This window comes from Micrasema longulum, unplaced genomic scaffold, assembly GCF_059751315.1.
Source record: "Micrasema longulum isolate JH-2025_06_02 unplaced genomic scaffold, ASM5975131v1 h1tg001652l, whole genome shotgun sequence".
Taxonomy (NCBI): Eukaryota; Metazoa; Arthropoda; class Insecta; order Trichoptera; family Brachycentridae; genus Micrasema; species Micrasema longulum.
In genome coordinates this window covers 1-18,271 of record NW_028278831.1, presented here as the reverse complement: position 1 = coordinate 18,271, position 18,271 = coordinate 1, and the positions used below count along the sequence as shown (strand labels likewise).

At 31.0% G+C, this 18,271-nt stretch overlaps 1 protein-coding gene across 1 annotated transcript in view; it reads left to right on the top strand.

The window, feature by feature from the left end:
* Positions 1-16,536, top strand: part of Osi17 (DUF1676 domain-containing protein Osi17) — a 95,118-nt gene extending 78,582 nt beyond the window's left edge. Inside the window, exons 4-7 of the mRNA XM_088237135.1 lie at positions 7,555-7,811; positions 9,966-10,117; positions 12,915-13,109; positions 16,088-16,536. Of these exons, the coding sequence (XP_088093261.1) occupies positions 7,555-7,811; positions 9,966-10,117; positions 12,915-13,109; positions 16,088-16,196 (713 nt within the window). The 3' untranslated portion in view covers positions 16,197-16,536. The remainder of the gene's footprint in view (positions 1-7,554; positions 7,812-9,965; positions 10,118-12,914; positions 13,110-16,087) is intronic.
* The last annotated feature ends 1,735 nt before the right edge of the window (positions 16,537-18,271 follow it).

Here is an 18,271-nt window from a genome sequence, read left to right as displayed (position 1 = left end):
TGTGTACATAATACTACACTATAATTAAACTTATAAATAATAAATATTTAAATAAGTACTAATAATTACTTTTTATTTTTAATTACCGTTAAATTGGAGACCTAAACACAATGAAAAAACTTCTCACCTTTTTTTTTTCATTTTTTTTTTGCACCACAACAGGCCAGGAGGCCCAATTACAGTGGTGAATTACATTACAGAACAACCAGGCTTGAGAAAAATCACATTTTTTAATTTTTGTGTTTTCACCGGGAATCGAACCCGGAACCTTCCGTGCGTGATTCAAGCGTCTTGACCACTACACCACGGAGGCCGCTTAAGCAGCGAGGCGTACGTTCGGTGTGCTGTCAAAAATACACTCGTGTACTATATAATCTGTGAATACACTATGGCCGCCATGACACATTCGCGGTGTTGCAGTGCAGACAACATACGCGGTATTACATTTTGCCCTTAAAAATGACGATTTATACAAATATTTGACATTATGAGGATGCTTATTTGTGGAGAAAAAGATAACGAATCGAATGGTATCAAAAAATCACTTCAAAAATGTCGAATTCGCGGTGTTGCATGCCGAACGACGTTATATTAAAAATTTGCAGTTAGTAACGATAGATAAATATTTGTATTTTTCCGATAAAATTTCTTCTCTCATATACCTGCTCAAAATTCGTTGTTAAGAAAAGCCTGGCGTTGACAATCTTCGTTTGAAGTTACTAGGTTGTCCATAAATATATGAGACTCATCAGTTTCCTGTCATCATGAGACTCGGAGTTACAATAGCGAATTGATTTCTGGACAAATGATGGCTAAACCTAACCTAACCTAACCTAACCAGGTAACTTTTTGGAGCAGAGAAAATACTCTTTGTAAATAAATATAAAATATATACGAAGGGTCAGTCAAAAACTAATGGCTCCTATTTTTTTTTACTTTCATAAAGTTATATTGAGTTTTTCTACTGACATTTCTTGGTGGAACTGCATTTTATTTTTTTTATTTTATTTTTACAAATCATATAACACAAAGTATTTTACAAGTATAATACGTTGGATTACCTAAAACATTTTCATTAAACTGCTTTCCACAGCTTGTCATCTTAATGAAAACACTTTTTTCGTTTTCATTTTTAATGGTTTCGTTTAATTTGCGCCTTATACCTTAAATTCCAAAATTTGACGGAAGACATTTAATTCATTGAACTAAAGATACACAAACACATGCACAAACCTATTATTTAGTTCATTCATTCACCCAGAACCACAGCCTACCCATAAATGCCACACAATTTTTACCACTATGTAAAAAGCACAGTAATACAAAATAAATTGCTCAATGAATGGTCTAACTCTCTCTTCACGGAGCCATATTTAAACGTCATAATGTTTAATAGCAATGTTACGGTAAACGCCTTGACAACCTTCAACTTGACTTGTGCGCGCGTTCTCGCGTCGTTATTCAACAACTCAAGTGATGTGTTTAGTTGAATCGCGTGTATGAACTACGCTTTAGTTTTCGTATGACCCAGAAGGAGAATTGCGTAAAATAAAGTTTAAAAAATTCAAACAATTGATGTATTTTTGATAGCGGGTCTCACTTTATCGACTCTAAAGGCCTGACTTTTAGGCAATACGTGCCTTAGTTGATTTAAATCTCGGTTATCTAGAAATATCGTCCCTTTGAGTCACATTTTTTTTGTTGTTCCGAGTAATCTCAGTGCAATGAAAAATAATCTATGATTCTTAAAAATGCTACAAAAACTACACAAAATTTACAGAAATATTCAATGTCTGCATAAAAATATTTCTGGGTAAGCAATTCAATGAAAAAAGAAAAAAATAAGTATTTAAAAAAGATAGCAGTCAGCTGTGTCAGCAGCAATTTTAACACACGACATGGCCCTGATTTATCGTTGATACCACGATAATAAGGCTCAAATTCCTGTGCACGAGTATAAGAGACAGACGCAATCAACCAATTCTAGAGTATTAATATTGTAGATGCTTGCATTTATTTTTTTAAATACAAAAAAAATATGCATATACGACAAGATTTTAAATGATTTTTAAAGTCTTGACTAGACTTCTAAGTCTTCCTTCTCTAAATTGTTCGTCATCTCTGTTGTAATATTTTAATATAAACAGCTCCCCAGGAGTTGAATTCAGTACTTTTCTGCAGAAATTTGGACAAACTTAAAATATATTTTTTTAAATGTACCTGGTCCATGAAGAAGTATAAAAATTGAAACAATAAGATTTTCAGGCGTTGCCTAGCATGTAGGTAAAATAATTCAATTAGATGAATCTCACCTGCATAAATAAAGGTTTCGGCTCTTTAACTTCACAAACATAAATAGATAAAAGGATCGAAGGTATATAGATGTTTGAATATGGGCCAAATGGTGATTGTTATACAGTGTGTAAGTGGCCTCTTAAATCAGCCAATGACAGGTCATAAACCCCGTAGATGCCTAGACTTCTTTATTACCTTTTCTTAAATGTTCTTCATCTCTGTTGTAATATATTAAAAAAATATATTTCCCAATTGGCTTAGGCCGTATACATATAAATAAATCTATTTTTTTTTTAATTGTGGACTGGCTGCTTTCTGCATAGCTACGTTCAATTTGCACGTTGCCCCAACGAGCTAACCACTAAACCACGAGACTGGCAATGATGCATATAAAAATATGACAGGTATGACTAATTCCCTCTAGTTTATAGCATCCGTCCGCATTACCCAGATTATGTTGTGTTAGTATGCATTAGTACCTATTGGTTACAAGTATTTCTACAGAATAAAACGTAGGTACATAAACAAAGCAATGAAAATAAATGCTATTTATATTAAACAAGCTGAACCCGGCAATGCTGTGCTATCGCTAGATTTTAGTACATACTAGCACAGTACCCGGCAAAATTTATTTAATTGAATCCGGGTCATGGTTTTTGCAATGTTCTGGTAACATATTGAATATTTCTGGGCCCAGAAACCTGAAATTTCTTTGCCCGAATTCGATGTTTGTGTTAGACCCCATGACCCATCCTCTAGTGTGCCTTCTGGTAGTGTGGGAGTGTTCTTTTCGGGATTTGGTAGTTACATAAAGCGTGGACTCAATGCACAGTAACACAAAGCCCGCTTTCAATAGAGACATCCATCAGTACAGTTCTCGATCAAAAAATAATATTTATATTGGATCTGCGAAGTCTACGAAGTTTGGTACCAGATCTTTACAGTACATGGGTTTCAATGAATTTAATAAATTGCCACCAAAATTTAAAGTACCAATTTCAAAATACAAAAACACGACGTGCGAATCGTAGAATGATTTTTTCCAAAGGACTTAGAATAAATAATGTTAGTTAATGCGCATCTTGAACATATAAGTTATAATTTTACCTTTTTTTCTTTTATATGTAATGTTTAATACTGTTAAAATGATTTTTATGCTTTTTCACACCTTTTAAGCTTGTATTATGCATATGTAATTTTAATACGCTTTTGTTATTTTTTAACCTGTATTGGGTAAATATATTTTGTTAATTTTAAAAACTTTTTAGTTCTGGTTTAGCTTGCATATACAGGGTGTTCTTTAAGCCCTGTCACATCCGAAACCACGATGATCAGTATGGGCAAGAAGACATATTAGCATATTAAAAAAAATATTTAGAACGAAAAAATTAAAATAAAAAAAACAAATGGTTGCTCACTTCTGCAGAGGAGAAACGAGGGGGCGATGCCATGCGGTTACCGGTGTATCAGACTCCCCTCTCCCATCTCCTTGTTTCACCCCTGCAGAAGTAAGCAACCATTTTTTTTTCGTTATTTTATTTTTTAAGATTTTAGTAGTTCTAAAAATTTATTTTAATGTTCCAATATGTCTTCTTGCTCATACTGATCATCGTGGTTTCAGATGTGACAGGGTTTAAAGAACACCCTGTATATATACATGTAATTTTTAAACTTTTAAGTTTTTAACATTTTTCTTTTTTATTTTATAGATTGTATTAAGTATACGTAATTTTGAATTCATTTCCATACCTTGTATTTTGTTTATTTTGTAATGTTTTGAAACTTTTTCAAACGCTTTTAATTGTAATAGTTTAAAATATAAATACGTCTGTAAATAAATATTGTTATATGCATGTCCCTAAATGAGTTTTTTACAAAAACTCATTAGAAATATTATATAAAATCATGTTTAACATGTTTCCAATTTAAATAAACATATATATATATATATGTGTATATATATATATATACGTACATACACCCATGCGCATACACATACATACATACTATATGTATATATATATATATATATATATATATATATATATAGTATGTATGTATGTGTATGCGCATGGGTGTATGTACGTGTGTGTGTATGTACATGTGTATATATGTGTGTATATATGTGTATGTCTGTATGTATATGAATCAAAATGTGTATCCGAATAAGTTTATATTTTGTTTGTCTGTGCTCTATATTAATTTGTTAACTATTATAATATATTAAAATGTAATTGCCTACCTTGGAACGGGGTATGTACCCTTGTTAGCTGGGCAAAGTGAACATGGAATTGTATTTTGATAAAGAGTGTGAATAAATAAATAAATAAATAAATATAATTCTATCGTACGTCGAACGGTATATATTACGTCGTCAGACATTTACTGTAGATATTTGATAATAATAATCATGGTTTATTAACAAAAAAAAACAATTTCTTTAGCTACTACAAACATACTTCGGTAATAGATTTCTCTGGTCTAGTCTGCATAAGTAGGTACAACCTGTTTTAAGGCAGACATTTTAAAGCAAAAATAAACAAGAACATGAAAACCGACTAGTTAATTTATATAGAAGATGTGAATAAATTTAAAATCGTAGCGATGATAATAAAATACATTAAAAAAATGTTTTTACTTAGTTTGTGGTCTATTAACAACAAATAAAATAATTAAAAAAAACATTAAAACATCAAGATATGTAACGCGCAAATAAAAGTATGGAAGAAAAGCAAATTAGTCAATTTTCGCTAATCTCGAACTTGATTGACAACCTAGTTCCTATCGACTTGCAGCAGCTAATTGTAAACATTTTTCTTAGTTACATGAAACATTGCTTATAAAGTTAATGCTTTAAATATGAATTTAATAATTTACAGTCTATTGATTTATTAAATACTAGACGCAAATGTAACGGGTGTTCACATCAAAATCACAAGATGAATAAAGAATGCCCAAAATTAGTGTTGCAAATTCCGTTAAACTCACACGGATACTTAGTCATATATCCAAATACTACAGCCAAGCACTGACCACTACTTGCCGTCAAACAACTTTCTCTATTTAGCGAGTGATAAGTCGATGAGAAATAGGTGATTGGACGCCCGAAATATTTTTTATTTAAATAAAATAAAAGTCGTCAGTAAAATCTATCTGTATAAAAAATTAGGTTCGGTATGTTTGCGGCCGCAAATTTTGGAAAGTAATCGATGGATCGACTCAATTTTTTTACAGAACATTGCATTTTAGAAGAAAAATGTTTTTAATTACTTTTTATTCGGAAGTTCCATAAAAAATGGAACATTATATGCGTTTTAAATTAACTCATAATTATGACAAATTTGTCATAGTTAAAAAAATAATGTATGTAATAATATAACAACTAAATATATATTATAATTTTAAAACATATTTACATTAACGTTTACTATTAGAATATTTGAGTTTGTCCAAATGTTCGTAGACAAAAGACTGGATTTCACCCCCTCCGGAGTCATTAAGATGAACAAATTACAACAGGAATAGAGTGTTACATTGTTAATCTTAATGACTCCCGAGGGGGTGAAATCCAATCTTTTGTCTACGAACATTTGGACAAACTTAAATTTTGTAATGAAACCAACTGGTCCAAGAAAAAGTTGAAAAATTGAAAAATTGATTTGAAACGTAAGAAAACCTAGACATAATTCGGTCAGATGAATCTCTTCACAACAACAAAGGTTTCAGCTCTTTAACTTCACTAAAATCAACAAATGGAAGAATTGAAGAAATTTGGATGTTCAAACATAGGCAAAATGGTAAATATTACACAGTGTGTAAAGTGGCTACTTAAAACAGCCAATACAGGACAGATCATAAACCCTATAAATGCCTGGACTTCCATATTCCCTTGATTATGGTATTCTCCATCCCTGTTGTAATTTGTTTACTATTACGTAAAAGAAAAAAAAACAATAGAAAAAATATCAATTTTTTTTAACATTTCAATTATTATAAGGTCTATGAAGTACTGTCCAGTAAAAAAATTTTTTTTTGTTACTTATTAGTAAAATAAAAACATTTTTAAATTTGTAATTTTGAATTTCCGCAAAACGGACATTTTATTTGCCACGCCCCTTATACGTCACGATTTATGCTTATTTATTCTTGATCATTCAAATTTGTTAAGAACATTGTCATGAATCTTGACGTCGCAACTATCAAGGCCAAACATGTCGCGTTTTTCTAGTGACATATTTTAAAAATATATATTTTTTAACTTTTTCTAGGAAAACATTTCTTCAGAATATCTAAATTGATTTTTAATAATACAATTAAATATTCAAAATACATTTCACATATTTTTATCGGTATTCGTAGTATGTGATATTTTTCTATTCTTGAGTACACAATGAGGAGTGACATCTTACAATAATGTGTTATTTTATTTTTAATTAGTATATATTTTTAGTACAACATAAATTACAAAAAAATATAATGTAAGATGTTTTTAATCAGTGCTACACAAATAATAATTATTTATTTATTATCATATAATATTACATACACAAAATTATAATTTATACAAAGTAGCTTTGACTGCCTACCTACGGTTATTTACTCCGTTCTAAGACAGTCAAAAAAATATATAAAAACAGTATTTAATTCACAGAAACATAGTAGAAAAATAGTAAAAACAAAGTAATAAATGTGGAGAAAACATAGTTAAAAATGTAGCAAAAACATTGTAAAAAACATTAAAAATAACTCGAAGTAAAGTAAAGTAAAATGCGAAGTAAAAACATAATACACGGGGAAAAAACATACTCAAAGTCATAGTAAAAAAAATTAATGTATGTGAAAAATAGCAAAATACCGAGAAATTAAAAAAAAAAAAACAAAATAAAAAATAAAGTAGAAGGTGTAATAAAAAAGTGTAAGTTAACATAACATTTTTTTAAATGTTAATTACGAATATGACTTTTTAATTCTTTCTTAAATATGTTGTATTCCTGGTTGCACTTTTTAATTCCGTTGTTCATTTCATAAAAGAAAAATATTATTCTGCTCACAGAAATGGAGCATTTTACTCATAAAATGTTGTGCTGTAGTTGTTTTAAATTTTGGTATTAAGATGTTACCAGGTGTTCTAGGTTGCGTACTGACGTTTTTTGACAAAGATACTATAGACTTTTACATATTGTATGTTTAAAGGATTTAATAAAAATGTTTGTTTTACCCAAAAAATTATTTACTAATAGTTTTTTTTTATTTTTACAGAAAACTTTATAAAGAGTAAGATTATGATGGCCGTACTTGCAGTGGTTGTTGTGGTCAAGCTGATCAAACTTAAGCTGTTTGTGTTCCTGCCACTGCTCCTAGGAGTCCATAACGCCAAGAAGCTTTTCCTCAAATTCTTGCTCTTCGTTTTTCCCGCCTTGACCCACATCTTCAAGCTGTGCTCCTGGTACCATAATAACTACCACGGAACAAAATACCACCACCACCATCATCAAATCTCGCACCTTCATCATACGGTAAGTGAAAAATAGTTTATCTATTCTTACTTTAACACTTCATTTACATATTAATTTATTTATTCATATTTTTTGCTTACAAACTATAATTAATAATAAAAATAATGTGACCTCACTGGGGTACTATACTTTTTTTAAATAACATTTGAGAATACACAAAGAAGACTAACTTAAAAAAACGAAGATCATTAACAAATATTCAGACAATTTAAAAACAAGGTATTTATGTACATCTATATTATTTATATTACAAAACACACAATGAAAATAACAAAAACCTTACATAAGCAATACACTTGTGGAGCAGTTGGTTCAATATAAGTATGGACGAATGAGACAATCCATTTTACTTCTACCTAGCTGCACATTTTTTTATAGCCTTTTTAAACATTTTCTCGTTACAAATTGTTTTAATAGATAGTGGAAGTAGGTTATAGATTTTAATATTATACAATAAATATATATACAAGGGCGGGCATGTTGCCTTAAAGTAATTTCTTCCTACCTACCCAAACCGTTCAGTTTGAAAAAAATACAAGTACATGGACATATTCTAAGGAAATATTCTTTTAATTCTTTCCTTCCCATCCCCTCTCCTCTCTACATAGTACAGTGTTAATATTTTCATGTATTTTTTTTTTTTAATCTTTGTTTTTAATTTTTGTATGAAATTGTAACATTCAATATGTCCATGTATTTGTAATATTCTCAAACTGAACGGTTTGGGTAGGTAGAAAGAAATTGCCTTTAGGCAATATGCCCGCTCTATATGTATATAAATTGTATATGTATATAAAGCGTTATATAAATAAATTATAATATAATATTATTAATATTATTAATTATAATATTATAACATACGTGGGTACTAACTATGCACGACACTCTCCGATTCCGCGTTTACATTCCTTAGCCAACAAATTTACTTGTGAAATAGACATTTTTAATACGACAATTATCAATTTTAAAACGTTCTTAAATGCACTGTTTGAAACAAATTATTAATGTCGTAACTTTCTTTTTTATACAATTCTTTCTCTGTTTTTGATGTGTATTATTATTATCTTATCTCTTTCAGATATTAATTTATCAAATATTTTTGTGTACCGTATATTATATTATTTTCACATGTATACTTACTGTTAACTAATTTTCATTATTTGTTTTTAACAATAATTTGTTGATACCATTTTTTTTATTTTTTTATACTTATAAGTATATGAAAATGTATTTATTTTTTTGTTTGAATTCTTTACAAGTTATTTACAATTTGCTTTTTAATTCAATTACTTTTATTATATCCATATAAAATTATTTTTTTCTTTTTTACTATGTAAAGTTTCAATTTTTATTTTGCATGGCAGTATGCTTCTTATTGTTTCTAAATGTATACAAAAAAGCATTGTTTATCTTTTAAATTTTTACGCACTATGTTTGTACTTAACTGTATATTTTTTGTAAATGCCCCTCGGGCGTATTGTAAAATTAAATAAATAAAATAAAATAAAAAAATAAATAATGAATTTTATAATTTTACACAATTTTTTAAAAATTATTACAATACTTGAAGAGAGGAAAGGAGATGGGAAGAAAAGAAGGGGAAAGGAACAACTCAAATATTTAGATTTAGATTCAATCTTGATTTAAATGTAAATAAAGAAGGGGCGTCTCCAACATTAGTGTGTAGATTATACCACAATCGAGCAGCTATTACTGTGAAAGAGGAGACAAGAAAATTAGAGCGGTGAAAGGACATTGAAAGGGTTCTCTCGTTACTAGAACGAAGAGATAGTCCATGTTGCTATAGAGGTTGTAAGCGCTATCTCAGATAAAAAGGCGAAGTGGGATTATTTTAAATATTGTGAAGAAGCGATAGAATGTGAATGTTTATTCCTTGTCTGATTGTCAGTTGATTTCGGAACGTTTAAATCCCTTCCTTTTACTCCTTCCCGTTGCATGTATATAATATAAGAAATGAGGTTTACATATTACGACATAGCAATGTAGATTTGTTTGTTTTCTGCATTAATTGAGGGAGAAACTGCGTTTGTATGTATTTAGTATCACTAAAACGTTTCCAACGATCTACTAAGAGTCTAGAGTGTATTTATTAAGATGGTGGAAGCTTTCTTATTAAGCGTTTGTTTTTTCCAGGTACCACATCTACCCCCGTCTTTGTCTCCTCATCACCTGGAACATGGGCATCCCCCTATCCAGCAGGGACTGTACCCTCCATCGGGAGTTCCCCAAAGCCATTATTCTGACCAGCAAGATTGGCAGCTCTCAGGACCCGGCCTTGGACCAGAGTAAAAGCATTTTCTTTCTGTTTATTTATGTCACTGATGTAGTCAGCATTACCCACAGGTTATATAACCCATTTTTTAATGGCAGACTGCAAAACAGGACCATTTTAATTTAAATTAATTTAATATATTATCTTGCATATTAGCTTGCCCACTATATACCGCACACAGCATTGGACGTATTTCCATATTTTTTCCCTGAATTATGGCACTAGAGAAACGTTTTTTTAAATAACTTATGGCAAATTAGGATGGGGAGGCACTAATAAAGCAATATTAAAACCTCTCGAATCCGCTCAAAAATCAATAATTAAAATATTTTTTAAAAAGCCCTTCAGGTACATCAGCATCAAGTTATTTGAGGAATTTGAGATATTAGATACGAGGAAATTATATATTTTTAGAATAATAATATTTGTGAAAGCAAATTATTCTACCAAATCCCAAAAGGAACAATCCCACACTACCAGAAGTCAAACTAGAGGATGTGTCATGGGTTCTTTCACAAACTCTGAATTCCGGCTAAGAAATTTCAGGTTTCTGGGCCCCAAAATATTCAATATGATACTCAAACAATGCGAAACCATCACCCAGATTCAATTGAATAAATTTGTAAAAAATTGGTTACTGGATTAAGGTCGAGAAAAATCAAAAAATTTACTAAAAATAAATGCCTAATAAATTAATATTCTATAACTGTTTATTATATTAACAAGTAGGTAGTAATGTTATTGTTTATTTTTGCATAAAAATGTCTGCCTTAAAACAGGTTGTACCTAGTTAGGCAGACTAGACATGATCCAGAGAAATCTATTACCTAAGTGTGTGTGTAGTAGATAAAGTAATTGTTGTATGTTATTATTACACTATGGACATTTACTATTGGCGTGTCTACATTGTTTTCCTTTTTTAATAAATGGGAGCCAGGGCCATCTTTTGACCTAATTGAGTTTTAAATAAATTAAACACATTTTTTTTATGCGTACGATCCACGAAAACTCGCTTAGAAACATTATTTGGCCTAGCGCGTGATGGTCTCATTAAAAAATGGTGGATACGACAAACTTTTCTTGATATATTTTTTAACACATTTGTTCTAGGTTTTGCTCTCATAAATGTGTACACACACTAACAAAACCCTTGTTATTTAAGCATATTTTACTTCGTGTGTAGGAGATGCATAGTAATTATTTAAACAGTCACGTAAATTTCCGTAACAATATACCTCAGGCCCTTTATTAAGAGAATTCGGTCTACTTAGATCCAACGAGTTGGACAAAACAGTCATGGCGTGACTAAAACAACACGGTTTTATCATTATTTCATGATTTTTACAACTTCCGCTGCTAAATAAAAGAGGGACATTAACGAGATTAGCTGTGTTACGCCATTTCATGTTTACCAGTAACAAGAGATGGTCAGATTAAGGTTGACGCGGGCGGAATTGTAACGTAATGAGGAGTCTAGCCCTACGGGAAATTGGATATAAAAATGTTTTCACGTGCGCGGTGAAAATTAGAACATTAAATTGTACGGCAAAGTTTCTTAAAAATATATGAAAAAAAAACATCGTTTCCTTTCCGCACATAATAATGCATAGGGCACTGCATTCTTACACCAATCGCAGCGTATCTTGATCATTTTTTTGACATGAAGGTAAGATGATCAGTCTTACGCTTCAGGCATCAATCCAGGGACCATGTAATATTCTGGTGAGAAAACACCCTTTTGAATAACATTTATTTCAACTATGTCGGGAATCGAACCCGAGACCTCTTGCATGGAAAGTAAACGCGCTGACCATTACGCCACGAGGCCGATGAATTTTTATTTTATTTAGTTTGATAGTCTATTAATATACTGTTTTTTTTTAAATATATATATAATTAATTTTAACTACGTTTCCTTGAAAACGTGTTTTTTCTTCTTTATTTTAACATGTTGGACATAATGCGAGTATTAATTGTAAATTGGTGGATGTATTGCCAAATGGAAACTTCTAACCAACTGATAAAATAAAGATGTTATTTAGATATTTTAAGTTTTCTTAATTCTCTAAAAAACTTATTATTTATAAAGAACTATTTTTGTATTCATTTTCTTTTTTTTTATTACCTACAATATTTTGAGTTTTTCCAAATATTTGTAGACAACGACTAGATTCAACTCCCCGGGAAGCTGTTAATTTTAACATATTACAACAAAGATACAGAACATTTTAGAAGGTAATATAGAAGTCTAGGCATCTATAGGGCTTATTACCTGTCATTGGCTGGTTTATAACAAACATCAACACATGAAAGAATCGAAGGGATATAGATGTTCAAATATGGGCAGAATAGTAAATGTTACTTCTATATTACCTTCTCTAAAATGTTCTTCATCTCTGATGTAATATTTTAATATTATTATCTAGTTGAATATTAACCGCTTTATTTTTATCTTAAATTATTCACAACTTTACTTTGTAATATTTATATTTCGAACATAATATTTCATGATTTTAAGTGTTATATTTTATTTAGAGATGTTATGTTTCTTTTTGGATGTTATGTTTTTTTATGTCGGCCATTAAGTGTGGAAAGGGAACGATGATGATGACGTATCTTTTATATTTTTTTTGTTTTTTTTATATTTTATGTTCACTAAATTATTTAGTTCCAATTATTCTATTATATTTTATATAATGTACTTCATAATTATGGTTCACTGCTGTGATTATTTCTGTAAATTTGTTTTTAAAGGTTTTTTGAACCTTTGATGTATTAATAAGTAAAAAAAATAACTTCCCTATTTGCAGATACATCGGCTACTCAGACGTTCATAGGAATGCAATGGCCGGCTTCAACCCTCGTCCGGAAGACATGAATGACATTAAGGCTTGGGGACTTGCCCCGCCCGGGGGGTCAGCTCCAGGGGTGGCTAACACCAGACCGCTAACATACTCCCCATACTTTGAGGAACAGAAACTGATTAGGCAAGCAGAAGCCAACAGGTCAGTATTTCCATCACATCTCGTAAATTTTATATAATTGACAATAATAAATTTTATTTCACTCAGAAATTAGAAAAAAACTGTAATATCAATGTGAAAAACATTTTTTACTTTGTAATATTAACATATTACAACAGAGATGAAAAACATTTAAGAGAAGGTAATATAGAAGTCTAGGCATCTACAGGGCTGTCTACAGTCTGTAATATTACATTTTGGCATCTACAGTCTGTAATATTACATTTTGTTGTTATTTGTTGATGAATTTTTATGATACGAGGCATATCCAGAAAGTAAAGGTACTGAATTTTTGTCGGTTACAATTTGTTTTATTAAAACAAAAAAATGACGTGGTTACCATTGTACATATGTAAGCTATTTTTCGACATGGTCGCCATTCCTCTCAATGCAGGTGGTGATGCGGGATATCAACTTCTTGTTGCCTTCCTTGAAGTAGTTTCCCGACAACCCCTTCGTCCACTTTTCCACCTCCTCCTTTACCTCCTCGTCGTTCGAAAACCTTTTTCCACCCATGTGCAGCTTTAGGGAGGTAAAGAGATAGTAATCTGAAGATGCTAGGTTCCCCTAATGCGCGGGATGGTTCAAGACATCCCATTTAAACGAGACGAGCAGTTCCTTCGTAGCGTTAGCTGTGTGTGGTCTGGCATTGTCACGCAGCAGGCAGACTCCCTTTGTCAGCATGCCTCTCCTCTTGTTCTGAATCGCCCCCCGCATTTATGTTAGCGTCTCGGCATCTTGCAGAGTTGATGGTTTCCCCTTGAGGCATATATTAAATTGAAACTATGCCATGACAGTCCTAAAACAAGGATGCCATGATTTTCTTGGCTGTGGTTCTGAACTTTTTGGCGGAGTCTGAGGTGTGACGCCACTGTTGAGACTGCCTTTTGGTTTCAGGCGTGTAGTGTGCAACCCAAATTTTATCTCCAGTAACGATGGAGATGTAGTGGAGAAATACACCTCAACCGGAGGTTTTCCCTTCTAAACGGATAACGGATGACGCCGCGTATTTCTCACTTGCCGGGAAATCGGATCGACATTTAAAAAAACGAAACGTGTTGTCGCGTCGACACTTTTTAGTGTATTAACCTTAAATTGGTCTCGCTGTGGAGAAAAAGGATCAGGCTACACGCAAATGTAGCCAACATGTAAAAAATACAATTCGTCCGGTCGTGAGAGCCTCAGTACACTTACTTTCTGGATACGCCTCGTATTTATTTATATATATTTTTTTAACCCCTTAGAGCCAGAATGTGAAAAAACCCGCGAGTTCTGAGGAGATACCAGAAATACCCCAGCTAAAATGCGTCAAATAAGACCTCAAAATAATTTAAAATGTTACAATTCGTCGCTTAAGTTCATTTTCGTCCAACAGACCAAAAACCAAATCGGCAGAAATAGAGCTTTCAATTTTTTTAACGAAAAAGACACAAATAATGACTACACATTTAGACAACATACCTCATAAAAACCCTTTAACAATTTTAAAAATAATAATTTTCATTTGAATTTTATAAATAAAGCCTTTCTTAGAACTCCTGTACACTTAACTTAATTTCGTTAAAAATGGTCTGTTGGACAAAAACGAACTAAAGCGACGAATTATCATATAAGTGTTTATCTTTCCTCTATCGTTATTGCTCTAACTATAATGTTTTTTTTTTATCTATCGATATATTTAACATGCCTCTTAATTTATTTTAAAATAAGTTAAGACTCATTTTTTCTGGCTGCGATACCGATCCCACTTGCTATTTAATGATGCTCACATTTACACACATCTGGGCTGGTATTCCGAACGTGTTAACAGCGCGCTATAATGCGTATTTAGTACGTAAAAACGCGCTATACTGCGCTATAATTTCGATTGGAATACCAGCCCAGAACACTTACTCCTACAAAAATACACTCAAACATACCTCTACGCTTAGTCTCATACAAATACACATAAACACACCATTTTGTTGTTCTACAATTTAATATGTGTGATTTTTATTTAGAAACTTCGCTGGTCTGTCTTTAAACCGTGTTTTTCAAATATTATTATATCATTGTCGACTGTTTGTCTCTGTAAAATAAAATAAAACTGTTTTATAATATTTTTAGTTATCTACGACATTCATACCTTTTTTTAATAAAATACTTTTGTGAGAGGATGTTGAACGACATCGCGATGCTTGCATTGTGACACATTGAACAGCACTGGAGAGTTGGGAGGGGAATGCATGTCAAATGTAAAGCATGAAATCCGTTTTTTTTTATTATGGCAGGAAATTTGCGTCCAAATAGTAAAAAAGACACGTATGAACTGACTTACATATTAATCAATAGGCACTCACGCACGTAAGGTTTGATTCACAGGGAGAAAAAAACCAAATTAAATGTGATTATTCCCAAGCCTGGATGTTCTGTAATGAAACCTTCCGGCCTGTTGAAGTGCAAAAATAAATTAATAATATCAAAATTGTTTGTTGTTCATTAACTTCAAAACTTCAGAACACTGTTCACTAACAACAAAAAAATATTCATTAAGCTGTAAAGCAATGAATCGTAATAATTATTATTGTTGGAAAAAATCGGCTGAAAAATACTTAATAATAATTTGAACACACCCTTAACGCTATGGGGTATAATTATGCAAGAAACGAAATACATACCTTTGCTACCTGAGTGGACCCTAGAAACCCCTCTTCGGGCCGGAAGGGTTAATATTAATTTTTAAACTTTTGTAATAATAATGATATTTTTTTTACAATTATACCTTGAAATATTTATATTTTACTGTATTTGAAACTAATATGTAAAAGACACAAAGTGCCGTTTATTTCAATAGAATACAATAAAATAAAATTTACTTGATTATTTTCTTTCTGTTAATTATAATGGCTTAACACCGGTACAGTCAGTGAAGAAATGTTAGCTGTTAATTAATTTGAAATTAATATATAAACACCTTTCAGGAAACAAATCGGTGGCAATCCCCAAGGGCCGCCACATACAGGTTTTGCGTCTCAAAGAAGAGTTGTTAGTCCACAAGCAGAGAAAGAGGCTTTGGTAAATATAAAATGATAAACTCGTATTTATATGTTCACACGTTCTAAGGGCTAGCAGATCCAAAAAATATTCAAGTTTGATTATTCCGTATTTTATTTCTTTTTAAGTTGAGTATTGTTATCCCTGTTTTATTATTGCGCAATTAAAATATTTAAGGTTCATACAGTAGACACTCTTTATTAAGTAAATTCCATTATTCAAATTTATATAGAAAAAAAAAAGAATTTGAGATGAATAAGTCACTTAGATACCATTATAATATTAAAATTCCTAAATTCCACACAAGTCGTGGTCAAAATAGCTTTGTCTTCAAAGGTATAGAAAATTATAATAATCTTCCCAATGAACTAAAAAATATATATCAATAAATAAATTTAAAGTAAATCTAAAGAAATTTTTTGAACAAGTGTAAAAACTACATTAAATTTATTTAAAATGAATGTAGCATTGTTTTATGTTTTTTCTTTATATATCCGATGTTTTTATTTTTTTCTCATGTACTCTTTTTTAAAATTATATAAACACTTATAATAAACAATAAGCAACTACAACAGAGTAAGTCACTCTCCAAGCACAAGAGTTAGTTTTTTTTGGAGAGTTATAGCGATAACATTTACTAGATGTGTAAAAGTAGATATGTAAATATTTTTTCTTAAAAACATTTTCCTTTTATGAAATTCATTAATAAAAAAAAATATATTATAAAAATATTAAAAAATTATGGCCAAAACATCGTAACCGATCGTAACAATATATTACGAGACCTGTCTTCTTCTCAATAGGAAAATATGTTTTTTTTTTTTAAATTTGTGAATCAATAAGACTCTTTAACATACGTAGAGTAAAAATTACTTTTTTTTTGCACTTATTAATAGTATAAAAATATTATTAAAATAATCATTTTTAGTATCCGCGAAAACGCGTCGTTACATTAGTCACGCCCATAATACGTCGTGTTCCGGTTGAATATTGACTGTCGATTGTGACCGTTTAAATAAACATTCGAATATTATTCTTCACGTCACGATTGTCAGGGCCAATCTCGTTGCGTTTTCGTATCGAATCGTATTTTTTTAACAATTTTATTTTTAAAAATATAGGTGAAAATATTTTTTCGGAATATCGTAATTGATTGTGAAAATACAATTAATTTAAAAAATCCATTTCACAAATTCAATTCAGTTTTCATAGTCTGAAACATTTCCTAATTTTAAAAAAATACTCTGCACTGTTTTAGCAATTTTATAAATTTAATAATATCAAATTAAATTATTATTATCATTATTTTAAAATTTCCAAACTCCAACGCCCTTTATATAAGTCAACAAAATATTAATTCCATAATCTTTCATTTACCACCGCTAATTTAAAGGTTATACATCAATTTGATCCAGACACAGTGGAAGGATTGTTAGTAGGTAAGTACTACGTTTGACAATTTTAACACCAAGGGTTACCAATATTACTTTGATGGCAAAGGACAGCTCAAAATATTAGTTCAGTTCGTTCCCAGACACATAAGGCTTCCCGGAGAATATGTACAATTTATTTTCCGAACATTCTGCAAATTCTCTCAAAGACGAGAATTTCACAAGCATCGGTCACTAATCTATGGGGCGCCCCTGAGAATCTCCCATTTCTCAGCCTTAGAGCTAAAAAACTGAGTAAATAATCTGAAGTCAGAATTCCAGACCAGTCTAGTAACAACCATTAGATCGTCTAACATTACTTCTCTTTCCTCATTCTGAAAGGGACAATGCCAAAAACAAAAATCAACAGATGGAAGAATTGAAAAAAATATGTATTTTCAAACATAGATAGAAAGGTGAATGTTACGCAGTGTGTAAAGTGGCTACTTAAACTAGCCAATGGCAGATTACAAACCCTGTAAATGCATAGACTTCCCATCTCAAAAAAAAATTCTTCTCTGTTGCAATAAATTGGAATTCAGCCTTTTCATTAAAATATTGTTTGTTAAAAATAAATAAAAAAAACATTTGAGCATTTTTTTTCCGGGGGAGTGAAATGATTAATACACACATGGTATCAAAGCGGAATTTCGTTTCTTATTAGTATACAGAAACAAGATC